At 48.6% G+C, this 15209-nt stretch overlaps 2 protein-coding genes across 5 annotated transcripts in view; one reads left to right on the forward strand and one right to left on the reverse strand.

Annotated features, from left to right (window-relative positions):
- The first annotated feature begins 5105 nt into the window (after window positions 1-5105).
- On the forward strand, window positions 5106-11876 carry PIK3IP1 (phosphoinositide-3-kinase interacting protein 1). Its single transcript, XM_066199460.1, has 6 exons — window positions 5106-5409; window positions 5550-5666; window positions 5765-5881; window positions 7888-8073; window positions 8189-8267; window positions 10251-11876. The coding sequence occupies exons 1-6, from the start codon at window positions 5334-5336 to the stop codon at window positions 10456-10458; spliced, it is 783 nt and encodes a 260-aa protein (XP_066055557.1). The 5' UTR covers window positions 5106-5333; the 3' UTR covers window positions 10459-11876.
- A 455-nt stretch (window positions 11877-12331) lies between these two features.
- Window positions 12332-15209, reverse strand: part of LIMK2 (LIM domain kinase 2) — a 31282-nt gene continuing 28404 nt past the window's right edge. For all 4 annotated transcript variants that reach the window (XM_066199452.1, XM_066199451.1, XM_066199455.1 and 1 more), the window contains one exon: window positions 12332-14673. In XM_066199452.1, the coding sequence (XP_066055549.1) occupies window positions 14517-14673 (157 nt within the window). In that variant the 3' untranslated portion in view covers window positions 12332-14516. The remainder of the gene's footprint in view (window positions 14674-15209) is intronic.

A 15209-nucleotide genomic window follows, 5' to 3' on the forward strand; every position in this document is an offset into this window, starting at 1 on the left:
TAAAGAGAGAAGAAAATACACGTCTGGCTTTTTTATGTGTCCAAGTTTATAACCTTACAGCCTTTCTGATGGCTTGGGATAGAGGTCACATGAGTGTTTGTGCTATTTAGAGTAGGAGTTTTGCATATTTAAGTGCAACTTTAACCTCATGTTTTTCACAATGAAATCTAACTGTTACTGTGGTAATATTCCATTACTACTGAAGTTTAAACAACAGAGTTTTGGGCTTTCACTTCTGTTTAACTGTGAAATTGGCTTCCATGGAGAGTGGAAGATTGGTAGAAGGATATTTAATAATCCCATCCAATTCACTGGAGGTTAATTTGAACAGATATCAGAACAGAGATCTTTATTCCTTTTGACTGAAGTCTCCAGATATTTTGATGCTGCCTTTTCACGTTCCTCATGTGCAAATAATAAACAGTTATTTTTAGATAGGCATCTTCTAACAAGAACAAATTGGGTTATCAGACTGCTTAGCTTTGCCAGGCACTGCTGGGCACAACTGTGGTTTGAGAAACAAGAAAGTTACAAAAGTACTTTTATACCTTGAAAAACAACCAAGCAACACATTCTTCTATTTTAATGAATTCCTGTATTAACGCTTGTTTGTGCTTTCATCTAAGTCAGCACTACACATGTAGAACTTGAGAACGTCTCATGCCTATCTCTCTCCAGGATTCCTTCCCCTACAAAACCATTTCGTAAGGTAGGTATTGGATGTCTGAAGCTTTCAAAGCACTTTGCAGACATATAATCATTTCTGCCTCTGTGACATAAGTAATATTAACATGGGAAACCAAGGCAGAAGCTTCCCTAAGGTCAGGCAAAGATCAGTTAAAGAATTGACAGTAAGGCTCCTGTTCTTGGCTCAGACTTATGTGTTCTCTGAGTAGATCACAGTATGTTTCAAAATAGCTTCCCTTCCTCCACACTTAGAAATGTGTGCTCTGGTTTTTGTCAGTGGCAGCCTGCATCTGTAGCATAAAAACAATCAAACAAACAAAAAACTCAACAACAACCAGTGCAACTGGAGACGAAAACATCTTTAGAAGCTGTACCCAATTCCTAACAATATTGCTATGGTTTTATGGTTTATCCTGCTACGATACACACCCACCCATTGGATAGCAGGTAAAGCAATCTGTGATCCAGATCCCGAGATTGGAATGCTGCAGCCAGGGGAAGAGCTGAGGGATGATCCATGGGGACCTTCACAAGTGCTGCAGTGGGCCAGTGTGAACACAGATATCTGTCAGCACTTGGGCTCTTCAAAACGGCTGAGGAGACTGGAAAGGCACTGGGCAGTTCTTGACAAAAAGGGACAAAAAAATGATGCTGTTAGAGAAGAGTCTGTGAAATTTCTTCAGTCACCGACTGCCGAGAGTATTTAGTGCTAATCTCTTAATGCTGGAGAAGTGTAGCTGCAGTGCTTCTCCCCAGTAAACAATAGGACCCAGATTGCCCTCCCGAGGCCTCTGGCCTTGTCTTACAGCTCACACACAAAACTCATCTGAGAGAGCACTCTGAGTTAGTGGAGCAAACTCTGAACCAGTCTGAACCAGTTCAAATATCGCATATGGTTGTTTTGCTTCTGCAGACTTCCTTGTTAGTCCTTGGAGGCTGTGGCTGGCATTTACTTAGCAATAGCTCATGCTGTCAGACTGAAGGGGGAGGAGAAAGCCTCTCTCTCCTCGAGCATGTAAGCAGCACGATGCAACAGTGCCAGCAGCTACTCGTGTCGCTCCACACCGACTCCTTTGTAGTCACTGCCTCTGCCTTGATTTTGGGTTATACTCGGCTCAGTTTCATAAAGTCAATATCTGATCCTTTTGTTGCAGCCCTGATGTTCCGTTATTAAGTTCAAATTGTATCTAGGTTAGAAATGAAACACATTTGTTTCCAACTCATACATCACTGCTTACAGAAGGCTTCTTACAGGTGAGACCCACAGTTGCTTTCATGATCAAGAGAGAGGCCAGAAATTAAACCCCTGCTTTTGTTGGAGTTGCAAGTACTCAAGTACTTAATAGCGTTTAGTAACATTCGATGGTCGCAGCTTTTTAAGCTTAAGCACAAACTGTTCATGGTGAGGTCTCAGAATTGTACTATCATTCTCAAGCATTGCCATTTATGAAAGACGCAGAAATTTGAGAAAAATGAGTTTTGGGGAAAACTGGAACAATTATTTTGGTTACCTAGGAAGAAGGACGGGGAGGTTATGGGAACATGACGTATGTCCTGTTAAAAGGAGGGCAATGGTCAACTTTTTCCATTTTAAGCAATCCATGTTAATTTGGCTAGGAGGGATTACTCAGATTAGAAAACTCATTTTGTTTACTCCCCTCCATGTCTTATTTAGTAAGATTAAGTAATAAAGCATGTTAGTTCTTGCATAGGAGGTTAGATGAACTTCTGCCTCACAAGATCTGAACACATTTGGCTGTGGCCAGAGGAGGAGGGTGGGTTTGATGGCTTCTTATGGAGTCATCCCAGAGCTGTAGGTCTGGGGCTACCTCCCTTGGCACAGAGTGTTACATGTTAGATTTCTTTTTTTTCTTTTTTTTTAATAGAAGTCTCAAAACACTTTTGATTTTTCCCCAGGTGAAAAAGTAGAACAAACAAACAAGAAAGAGCAGCTGACAGACAAGAGAGAGAGAAAGCAGACATTGTTCATTCTGGAACCTGTATAAAGAAAGGTACCAGCTCACAGCTGAAACTGGTTCACACTGAGTTTAGGGAGGATGCTCGATGTCCCTTATTCCTAAAAATAGCATATATATTCTCCTGTAAAACATGGGGATGTGTTGTGATACATGTATTTTTATATACCTACAGACATCTAAGTGTAACCTATGTGAGGAAGGAGCTGCAAAGCTATTAACTTACAGTTTGGGTGGTTTAAAATTAAGTCTTAGGAAATAACGTCATGTTTAATTTTTCTAAAAGTGTAGCAAGAAGAGCAAACCCATTCCCCAGCAGTGGAAAGAGCAATTGAGTCTGCCTCTGACAGCTGCCACCTGGCATCCTATTAAACTTAACTCTGTGAAACTGCCAGGCATAAATCATCCCTCATCCTGGAGAAAGCTAGAGATGAAAGAAAAAATTATGCTTAGAAGTCAGTTGTGGAAAAGACTTTGATCTTTACCATTAATGTGAAGGTTTTTGCATTTCTCCCAGATTCCCCATTGTCCTGTGGACTAGAAACTCAAATTGTTTGCTGAAACTTGGCTGAGTGTAATGAGAAGTGCAAACTTATCTTGTTACATGGTAGGAGAGAGATCTGGGAAGGTCTGAGGTTTGTTTCCACAGAGATTACTGCAGTTCTTGGATCAGTATGTACAGAAGGAGGTGCTTTCTGTGCTAGGTGGCATGGAAGCATTAGTTAGTCTCATGAAATGAGCAAAAAGAAATTAATTGTGCAGGTTGGCAGCCCATCTGCAAAGTTTTGCATCCAGTGCCTCTGGATGCATGTGTGGCCCTGCAGTTTCTGCTGAATGGAATTTGTCCCATGAAATCTGTGATGAAGAGCTATTACAAACAGGCAGCTTGATTGAATAGCCCTTATTAAAAATTCCTGCTGACTCCAGTTAGCCTTGCCTTTACAGAGAGTAACTGGAGAGCATCAGGAATGCAGGAACAGGGTGTCTGTGCAGACAATGAGCATAATGGCACAAAGGCTGCATCTTAGCTGGTGATGTCAGTCAGGACTGGCACATACCGTTGGGTTTTGGTTTTCTGTTTTGATTTTTTGCAACCTTTTTTAAAAAAAATCTGACCTTACTAAACTAAATTTTCTCTAGTGGTAAATCATGCTGTTAGAGCGTGAGTCACCCAAATGTGTGCTAAGACCTGTGGTTTCATACTTGGCAGTAGTGCCTCTTAATTGACGTTTCCTCATTACCCACCTTTCATGCTGGTACATCTGGGGTTTTGTGGCTCCATTGTGGACTGGATGCAGCAGATGACCTGGCTGTAAAGGGCTTAAAGTGCTCAAGACCTGGAGAAAAAGGGGCAAAAGTTGGGTTGGATCAGAACCTTGAGCAGGTTTGTTACACAATTACCTGTAGCAGCCTGACAGAGAGCACTGCCAGGATGGAAACATCTGGGAGTGGAAAAGAAAGACCACTGCTCCAGCCAGCGCTGCCTTGAAAAGCGATTCATCAAACACTGAAGCAGCTTCCTGGCATAGAAATACTTCTTATGTATTTAATGGTTTCCACGTGATTTCAAAGAACTTGAAAAGAAGGGAACTTCCCTGTCCTATTCTAAGAAGGAAGGTTTGATTTTACCTCATATGAGAGAAAGGAAGGGAAGGCGCAAAGGAGTGAGGCAGGCAGGTTGGCCAAGGTCAGGGAAAACTCTGTGGGAAGGCCAGAAATAGCACCTTGTGCTGCAGGCCTGTGCCTTGGCTACAAACCCATCAGTTGGCCCCGGCTGCTTTGCAAGCTCATTGTCGAACAGGACCAGCTATTCTGTGGCTTGTTTTTCACTGGTGTAAAACTGAAACAGTGCTGAGGACTTCAGATGCTTGTGTACAGACACCGGCACTGCACTGCCCGAACCCCTTGGCATGTTCAGAAAGAGAAGTATCTATTATAAGCCGTGTGAAATACCTGCAGACAGGCTTTCTCACAGTGGCTGGATGCCAGCAGTAGAGCTACTGTAAACCATCTTCATGCTGTTTACCTTGTTTTTTTCTACAAGCAGGCACAGCTCTTAGAGCAAGTACATGGAGTAAATGAAAAGTAATGGATTAGCAGAGGCGAGAACGTAAATCCTTTTAAGGTGGAGGTGCACAGCCTCCGTGGCAGTGTGTACCCCCCACAACGTCTCTTTAGAGCTAAGGGAACCCAAAGGACAGCAGGATTTAGTCCTTCATGATAATTCTCTAGGAGAGAGCGCAGTTTTAGTTCTCAGAAGATAAACACTTCTGCCACAGGCAGTAGTTCAAGCGTAGTTCCGTGTGGAAAGTCTCCTCTTCTGGTCCAAGACTTTTCCTGCGACTGTAGGAGACAAGCCGAGGGACGCGGAGTTCTCTGGAGCCCAAGAGCCCCGCGGCACCGAGCACCCACCGCCGGGCTCGGTCCCGGGGCAGAGGGTTCCCGGCTGCCCCGAGCCCTGCCCCGCGGCAGCCGCCCCTTCCCCTCCTGGGGGCGGGCGGCGGCAGCGGCAGCGTTAGGACCCGGCGGCGGCCGCGGGGCGGGGGGGGAAGCGCAGCCCGGCGGTTGTTTACCGGGGAGGGGAGTGCCGGGGCAGGTCTCGCCGCGGCGCCGAGCGGAGCCGAGCTGCGCGGCCGGGCTGGCGGCGGCTCCTCGCCCTCCGCGCCGAGGATGCTGCGCGCCGTGCTGCTGCTGGGCTCGCTGCTGCTGGGCTCGCTGCTGCTGGGGGCCGCCCGCGGCGCCGAGGGTGAGTGCTTTGTGGGGGACAAAGGCCGGTCTCGGGAGGGGGAGCACCCCCGTGGGAAAGGCGGCGGCCGTGTTGGGGAGCGGCCCGGAGCGGCGGGGGCTGCCCGGGCCGCTCGCAAGGCTCGGCTCGTCTCTCCGCAGAGTGCCTCCGCGGCAACGGCGCGTCCTACCGCGGCAGCCGGCAAGTGGCCTCCGGCGGCGCCCCGTGCCTCAACTGGCTGACGGTGCGGAGCGGCCCCGGCGCCGCGCTCCCGGCAGGTGGGTCCGGGGCCGGGGGACGCGGCGGGGGAGGGGGGGGGCTCTCGGGGCAGCGGAGGGTGCCGCGGCCGCGCTGACGGCCCGCTGCTCCCCGGCAGTCGATGAGGACCACAACAGCTGCAGGAACCCGGACGGCGACGCCGCGCCCTGGTGCTACATCCAAGGCGCTACCGGGATTCCCGAGCGGCGATCCTGCGACATCGCCCAGTGCTCAGGTAAGAGTGGCCGCCGCCGCTCCCCCCCGTTTTCCTGCCCTCCCTGGCGTGCCCCCTACCGCGGGGAGCTGGGGTTGTCACCGGGGTGGGGTCCCCGATGCGCACAAACAACCCCGGGCTACGCCGGCACCTCCCTCGGAAACGCCGCGTACCCAGGGCTCCCCTCCGGCCCCCGCCTGTGTGTGCACATCTGCCTCCCAGCTATGCCGTGCTCCGCCCCTAGAAAATGGCTTTTCCATTAGTGCCAGAAAAGGCCTGTGCAAAGCCCCCACTCCCCATAATTCACTTAATCACTATAGCGCTCTCTAGCCGCGTTGCAAAAGGCTGAGGTCTGGACATCTAGGAACTGCTGAGGTGGGGGTAGACTGTTGCTGTGGGACATATTACAGCTGACTAAAGAAGCTTCCTGCTGTTAAAGGATTGCCAGTGGGAATTTGAGTACGAGGCGCAGGGGAAGAATGTGGGGAAAAAATGAGAACTAGAAGGGAGGACAGTAAGAAATGGAAACACTGGATTCCTCCTGTATTATAGTCACAGTGAGAAACAGTTGGCCAAAACAACTGTAGTGGAAGCCTGTTTCAGGGAGAGGAGGTGTCAGTATTGACTGACACCAGAGTAACCACTTGGGGTTTTTTGAACTGTTTACTACTTTCTGAGCCCTGCAAGATTTACTCACACCACTGTCCCTTGAGACTGCTATCCTTGCATATAAATACTTTTCCCACGCACAAACACCCTCCCCTTTTTTTCACTTTGCTCTTTTTTTTTGCCTGTTTTTTCCTAAAGATGAAGGGAAAAAAAAAAAAAAAGTTCTGCTGCCAAGATCCTTACTCAGAACACTCTTGCAGCTTTAGGATCAGAAGAGTTACCTGACCTTTCAGCCGTTTGCATGTTTAATAGGTTTCATATTTTTGCATCTCAGAGTGGGCACCTTTTCATGGCCCAGCAGTTCAGTTTGGTTCAGTTGCCTGGGCTGACCCTACGTGAAGTTACTGTCTGAAGTTACCCTGATTTCCTGTCTCTGACTCGCTTCTGTACTTCCATTTCACATTCCACTGAGGACTCAAAATGGCTGCAGGTAGAAAATCCACATGGACTTACTGCCTGCTGTGGGGGGAGATGCAGGTGGGGTGAGTTTCCAGGTGTGGATGCATACTGTGAACAGCGTTTCCAAGAAGGAGGGGGCTTTGTGTAGAACAGGTGATAGATACCTACTTTACACTGTTTTTACAGCTTTTTCAATGCTACAGCTTCTGTTTAAACTCTGTGTCATGGAAGAGGGAGCTACTTTGAAAAACTTCCAATGCTGTTGATGAAAAAGAGCACTGATAAAAACCAGGGCTGGGAAGGAACTTTTCTGTATCCTTGGGTACCTTTCCTGGGCCTTGGCTGAGGAGGAGCTTGTCCTTTGTCAGTGGTTGTGCTGCCTGAGGGCTGCTCTGACTTAGCCTGTCCAGTGGTGTCTCAGACTATCAGAGTTTGGTACACCACTGCAAAGAGGGGCTAGGGAAGAATATCCCCAGGTTGCTTTCACACCAGCTGGAGTCTCCTGTCAAACTTTCCTGTGTCAGGAAGATTGAGGTAGAGATAAATAGGCTCCTGGGAGATTTGGGATGGAGATTCTCATAATCGTGTTCACGTCTGTTCAGCATGATTGAAGCTGCAGCCTGTATATCGATCTGTACACCAAATGAAGTCATTGTGCATCCTCTGGACTCATGCCCTGAACCTGGGTTTCATTCTGCTGTCTGACTTCTCCCATCTGTGGTGGTACCTTGGACTCTTAGTTAAATAGGTTCATGTTGAAGGAAAATGGGGGGAGGAGTACATTTCTTGTCTGCTCTGGGAACAACTTAAGGGGGAACGAGTGTTTTTCAGTGTGCTTTGAAGGCAGTTCAGTGATACCAGTCTAGAGCTGTCCCACTCTCAAGGCACATGCTGTTTTGAAGTACTTGTAAGTGCTTGGTATGTTGTATATATATATTTTTTTTTTCCCCTCTCAACAGATGCTACAGCTACCACAGCCCCAGTCCCTACAGCAGAAGTTGGTGCTTCCCAGGAGGATGAGCAGGTGTTTGAACCAGCTGATACTTTGCCCTCCCGGAGCGAGGCAGCCGCGGTGCAGCCCGTCATTGGCATCAGTCAGAGGGTACAGATGAACTCCAAAGAAAAGAAGGACTTAGGGACACTAGGTACAAACCCAGGACCACGTGATTCCTGGAATTCTAGCAGGACAGACCTGCTTTGATATTCTTATAGATGGATCTGCTGCCTGTAATTTTGGCTCTTTTCTTCCTCTTTCCACAGGTTATGTGCTGGGGCTGATCATGATGGTGATAATCATTGCCATCGGGGCTGGCATTGTGGTGGGATACATCTATAAGAGGTGAGTGGCTGTTCTTTGTTCAGAAGCTGGTGTATATAGAGCAGGAATGTCTGAGCACCTGCAGACCCAACCAGATCCCAAGGAAATGGGACAGAAGTATATGTTTGCACATTAAGCAAGTTTGCTTGTCACACTGAGGAAAGAACTACTGAAGAGTTAGTTCTGTTCTTCTCCATTTCCCCCATTATTATGATGTTCTGCCTCACTTAAAGTTTCAAATTGCCCTCTTTAATATTTGGGGTTTTGTGTGTGTATGTGCACCTTGATGTGGCTTTTTCAGATGTATCCAGGGGAGCTGGATTTTGTCAGAACTGGAAAGAGCAGGCCCCAGGTGCCCTCACAGGGAGTTTTTTTTGATCAGAAAAAGAACAATCCTCCCAGCAGGCCACCTGTTCCCCTGATTTCTCTAGTTTATCTTTAGAGGAAAACCAATTGGCAATTTTTTTTCCTACTCATGCATTGTATCCTATGAAGCTGACTATCAGGTAGCACTTTTTTTTGGTCAAAGTTCATTTTAGCAAAGCTCCTGTATACTTTAAGGTCAGTTTTGATTTGGACTTCAGTTACTATTTCTTCAGCCGCTTCTGTTGGGCAGAAATGTTTCTGTAGCTCAGCAGTGTTTGAGGGTAGTGGCAGTAGCAAGCTGCTTAGTTGTAAGAGAAGAGGGCAGGATTAACAAATAGCAGTGATTGTCCCTGCAGCAAGCAAAGGCCCAGGCTCCCTCCTCTGGGAGGGTTTGTTCTATGTTTTGGCTGTTTGACAACAGTCTGACACAAGCAAGCAGAAGGAGCCCTTTCCCAAGCTGGGACATGTCCTTATGTAAGTGTTTATAATAAATGCTGACAAAAAAAAAGCAGAGGGAGGAGTGTTACATAAGGGGCAAAACACAGAATGCTGCTTGTCGAGGAATCTGATTTGAGGTGTCACTTCAGAGAACAGTGTCTTGTGTGCTGGCAGCAATGGCAGCCACTGCTGCACGCTTGTAGGCAGCTTTGAAAAGCAGCCAAAATGCTGACAGGAAACCCCAGCAGCTCTGCCTGCTTGAGATCACGAGCCTCAGGAGGAGCAAGTGGTGCCTGTCCCACCTCTCTCCTATCCTCAGCGGGAGGAAACAATGGACCAATGTTGGGCTTTGTCCAGATGGGCTTCTCCAGTCACACGGAGCTGACAGCAGGGCTGTAGTGCAGGTTTACCGTCTCCCTTCTTGCCTTGATCTCAAAATTGCATGTGCAAGCTGGCAGGTTTGGGTAGTAGGTGTGGTGAGAAACCTTTAATGGGTTTAGTAGCTTTTGGTATACACAGCTCTTATGGAGACAACATGCTATTAATGCCAAATCCATTTTTAAAGCAAGGCAGTTCTTCCGCAGCACAAATTACAGAGGTGTTCCTTCCCTTAGCAACAGGCTGGAGTCTGAGGTAGGCTTGAGGAGCTGGTTGTGGCATTAAGCTGTTATAGCTGCAGTGGCAGAAAGCAGGGCCAGCTCTGAAGTCAGCTTTAATACTTTCTGGATAGCTTAATTTGCTGCAACAAAAGGCAGAAGCTGTCAGCACCTCCAGTATTTGTTTCAGATGAAGCAGGTTCCAGAAGCTCTTTTCCACAGCAGTGGCCTCTGCACTGTCTCACTTCTCCCCTGGGCCTGCACAAGGCAGTGCTGTAGGACTGTAAAGGATAAGGAAACATGGCAGCTCTGTGGTTTGAAGGAGGGGCCTGGCCTTACAGTCATTTATCAGCAGCAATGTCAGTGAATGAGCCAGTTTGAGGGAGTGACAGACTTCACTTGGCTGCTTGTTTTTTGGAGATGCTCAGCTGTGGTCCTCTGCTTACAGTAGGGAATATTTCTGGCCCTTTGTATGCAGCAGAAACCTCTGTTTATCTTAAAGAGCAGAGTCCCTTCTTCTATACTCTATCAACTTTACTGAGACTCTCCCCCCAAGCAGCAGCACTCACCCCACGTATGTATTCTGGTTTTTGTTTTAATGCAGGGGGAAAGACCTGAAGGAGAAGCATGAACAGAAGGTTTATGAGCGTGAAATGCAGCGCATCACGCTGCCGCTGTCCGCGTTCACCAACCCCGCGTGCGAGCTGGTGGACGAGAACACCATCGTGGTGCACACCAACCAGACACCCGTGGAGGACACACGGGACGGCAGCGGGCCCCTCATGGGGCAGGCAGGGACTCCTGGTGCCTGAGCAGCTCAGGCAGGAGCTCTACAGGCTGAGCAAAGCCTCCAGCTTCCCACTGTGAGTGCAGGGGTTGCGTGTGTTCATTTCTATTTTGTTTTCTTTTTGATGAACGCCGGATGAAGGTGATGCGGAGGAACAGAACAATGGGCTATTCATCATCTGTTTGAGGGGCACCATTCGGTGCATGACCAGCTGGGGACTGGTGTGGTGGACCCTGCTGCTTCCTCCCACCTGTCTCCATGGTGTGCCAAGGAGCTGGGAAGGATGATGGGCCAGGCTTACAACTGGCCACAGATCCCATAGCCCGGAGTGTGGTCGTGGCTTCCTCTTTTTCTGTTCTTTTCCTATTTAACGGTGTGCACTGTTACTTAAGTTTCAGCCTGGAACCTCAGGAGAGAACAGTACTGCAGGGACTGAGGGGAGCTTCATGTCAGATTTAGCTAGATAATTACACTCTGATTGTAGTTCCTGCCTTCTTGCTTTAGTGGCTGAGAGCTGGAAGCACTGTCCAGAATCCTGCTACTGGATCAGGGTTTTTTTTTCCAAGGAAGAGCTTATTTGAGGGATGTCTTTGGCCAGAAGCAGTATGTTTAGCCCCAGTGCTCTCCTCAAGCTCTTGACAAATCCAGGTCTTCCAGGGCTGAGGCCACTTCTCCATTCTCCTGTGGTGCTACGTGCACAGCCACAGTTACAGGTGTCGAGGGGGTCTGTCTGTGTCTCCTGCTCACTTACACCAATCAGGAAAGCAAGGACGACTGGTAGTTGTGGAGTGAAGAAAACAAACTGCCCTTCAGTTCCTTACAGCAGGTTAAACATTGAGGATAGGTAACATCCTCTTTGGAACTCCCTTGGCTTCCTACAGACCCAGTGCTGTGGGACTGTGGGCCACAGAGTGGCCAGGCTGTGGAGGTCACCCTGATCACACTGCAGCAGTTCTGGCTCTAAGGGCAGAACAGGGCAGCTGTTTTGTAAGATACTGAAGTTCTGGCGTGGCTCCTGGCCCAGCCTCTGTCACACACTCAGCTTGTGCAGCAAGACTACTTACTTACAGAGCCTGGTCCTATTAGAGAGGTTTTGTAACAACTTTTATTAGCATTTCAGGGGGTTTGGAAGGGATGGTTGCTGCAGTGTCTCCCTAATGGCATCAAGGCAAGGCCAGTTCAGGGAAACATCTGTCCCTGCTTCCGGGGATTCAAGCCATTCAAGTAAGTTTTCTAGCCATCTGCTTTATAGCTGTGGGCATAACAGGGAGCAGCACTTGGCAGCAGGGGTTTTAGTGTTAATGTTTGATTCAGAAAAGGGAAATATTTTATTTTTAAATGCCTTTGAATACCATTTCTTTGTAAAATGTTTTAAATACCTCATTATAAGAAGGTGAAGACTGTGCTACCTTGTATTAAAGCTTAAAAGAAGAATGCTCTGTAGACCTGTGTGGACTGTGGCTCATCTGTGCATTCCTCCTGCCAGAGCAGCATCCTTTGCCTTGTTTCAGACTGTGAATTGAGGAGAAGGGAAGATGCCACTTCACTTTGCCAGGCCCAAAGGTAAACCCCTACAAGCAGTGCCTGCACTCCCCAGCACTGACAAGGGGCCTGGAGCTTGTCTCCCTACTGCCAGCAGCTGTTCTCAGACTGGGACTGTTCCTGAAAAGCAGCTGTGGGGGTGTGAGCTGTGGGTGACTCAGCGGGCTGGCCCATGGGAGCACACTCTTGGTTACAGCCCCTTCCTGCACTGACCTGGGTCAGTTCTGCTTTGGTGCTGCTCGACAGCAACTCCATCCCTTGAGAAGTGCAATGGAGACAGAGCACAGCAGGTTACAGGAGGTACTAACAGAGTCTTAACAACTGTCCCCTGAACTCTGTATTTCAGAATAAGATGTTGCCAAGAACAGGCTGTATTTTTATCCCTGGATTAGAAAAGGAAAATGGAGAGAGGCTCCATGATCTGCTGCCTCCCGTCCACCCTTAAAAACCAACCAGTGAATGAACAGAACTTCACTTCTTCCCTTTCCCTCACTCCAGGTAAACAGTCCTACAGAGCACTGCACTGTGTTTCTGCAGTTCTGTGAATGTGGCAGAGTCCAGTGACTCAAGCAAGGGTGTTCTAGCTGGTACCTCATCTGAGCACTGCCGCTGTTGCCATTTTGTGACTACAATAGAAACCCGAGAAAGTTACAGCTTCCGGCTTTATTCAACACAGAGACCACAAACTCTTGTTCTCAATAGCATACAGTTACTGCTTTTTAATGGAGCTAGAACATGGACCTGTGCAAATCACAGTTCATAAACCCCACCCACACATCACTCAGGACTCTCCCTCCAGGGATCCCCTCACAAACCAGCCTGGGAGAGGGAATGAAAGGGCGAATCCTGTTAACAATCCTGGATCCACTGGACCCACTTTAGAGAGGCTCCTGCCTGACTCACAGCACAGGGAGTCCCCAGTGTTTCTAAAACACCACTACACAGACTAAAAACACCCCCCCTTGCATACCTGATGTCAGGTGATGGCTGGTCCCATGTTATTTTACATAATACTTTAAACTCATGGGTACGGGGAGGGAACCAAAATAACAGCAAAGACTAACACCCACTCCCCTCCATTCAATGCTGAAGGGAGGAGGAGGAGGGAAAAAGGAGAAATCCAGTTCAACCGTGATGTTTGTGAGACGTAGGAGCAGAACTTGATCCAGCTTTTTGTTCAGTTCTGACAACCATGTGAGCTACTGCAGCAGTAGCTTCCTTCCTTCCTTCTCCCACCAAGGGAGGAAGCAGAGAAGTACTGGAAGAAAATACACCCCTACCCAACCTCCCAATGACTCCAAGCCCTTTTTTTCCCCCCCAGAGCAGGGAATGACCCTGAGGAAAATTTCTGTTTGGAGAATCAGCTCAGGTGCTGCAGCAGCAGCTGCAAGAAGGACCTTCAAAGGGAGCAACTTGCACAATCTGCAGGAAAGGATGAGGTAGTGGCAACTGAATTATTACTTCTTCAGCTGCCACTGCAGGGAGGATGGGACATTCTCCAGCACTTTTCTATTCATGACAAGTCCATCCTTTAGTTAACCTCGGGCAAGTCCCCTTTTGCCATTGTCCATGCCCGAGGTTTGGGCCACTTCAAACCTTTGGCTTTTTGACAAGCACCTTCTGCTGCCATTTCTGTCACCTCACATCCACAGGCCAAGAGCTCAAGCACTCAGGAATGTCCACACCCGGTGCCTAGTGCAGAACTACACATTCAGGTTCAAATACTTTCACCTAGGTTAAGGTTTTGGGCAGGCAAACTCACTGCAGGCGCAGGGTCTGAAAATGCTCCAGTGGCTCATTTGCAGCCTGCCTCATTCGCCATCAGGAGGGGCAAGCAGAGCTCAGTCTTAGTGTTTCTAGGCAGGCTTTTGGAGGTATTCAGAGACAGAGAAGGAATAAAAGCCCACAAAACCAAAACAACAATTCATATGTGCTTCCCCAGAGACAAGGTATTTCAGGAGAGCTGCCCAATTCCTGGGGCTTTTTACTCCTTCCTCTGATGCATGTCAGAGGCCAAAATCTCAGTGGGTTGCTCTGGGAAACACATGCAAATACATACATGTGCTGTCCTGGTGGGACATATTGCTGGATGTTCGATTTCCCCACCGTTCTGGGCAGGGCAGTCAGTGGGGGAAGCTGTTCCAGAAGTGCTGGTCCTTACCCAGGAGAGTCTCCTATAGCAATTCCCTCCCTGGCAGACAGGCCAGGGTGGCTTCACAGCTTGCAGCCAAGTTCTAAGGCACCATAGTAAAGAAGCCTGAAAAGGCCAGAGAAATATTTCTCAAGCCAGAAGAGTAGTGTTCAGAGGCTTTCCTAGGTGCAGCTGGCAGGAAACAATCCTTTTAGCTTCTGAAACACGCCAGAAATCCACAGTGAATCAGGATATCCAAGAGGAGGGAAGCTGGCTGGGGAGAGAGAGGCAGTGCAGCAGATGCACAGCGTGGTGCCCCGTTAATGCCCTGGAAGTGGCTGAAGTGCATCTCCCTCCCTGACGCTCGTGCCAGCTCCATTGGAAGTGATGCAGGCAGCAGGACGAGCAGACTAGGTTGTGTTCTCAGGTAGCTTGTCGCGGTTCAGTCCATACTGCACACTCACATTGTGGTCCAGCTCCTCCAGCTCAGATGGAAGGGGGATGGCAAGTTCTCCCAGGTACAGAGAGAGAGCTTCAAAGGAATCTTCCAGCTTGGAAAAAGGGGGCCTAGAAGCAGCAGTGAGGAAACATGAGTAGGAAAGAGGAAGCAGAACAGCATCTGGAAAGGCTGAGCTAGCTGTCCATCCCAGTCCCTGTACCATGTACGGAGTGGTGAACAAGGCCATCATTTCCCCCCCATTCAGCTTCCAAGACTGCAAAACCCCCATCTGTCTAGGCTGCCCTTTTTTATAGCCAGTGAGTGACCAGGGAGGGCTGGCTCTTGGGAACCTACTTGGCAACACTGTTCTGAAGCTACAAGTTTCATAACTGAAACCAAATGAAGTATTTACCTTACTGTCAAAGTCTGCCCCTATTCTTTGTACCTAAGAAATCCTGAACAATCATTCCTCCTTTATCCTCTCTGCCTTGGAATTGTTTCAGACATCTCCACCATACAGCAGTCTCTCTCCCAAGTCTCTCACTCATGGAAGCCTTTCAGCATTCCCAGAGAAGGCTGGAGCTGCCCCCTGTGCAGAGCATCCACAATGGGAACACAGACACATCCTGCAGGCTGCTGAAGAGGAGTCCTCCAGACCCCAAAC

Source organism: Chamaea fasciata, unplaced genomic scaffold (genome assembly GCF_029207755.1).
Source record: "Chamaea fasciata isolate MVZ Bird 193981 ecotype frontalis unplaced genomic scaffold, bChaFas1.0.hap1 SCAF_18, whole genome shotgun sequence".
Lineage (NCBI taxonomy): Eukaryota > Metazoa > Chordata > Aves > Passeriformes > Sylviidae > Chamaea > Chamaea fasciata.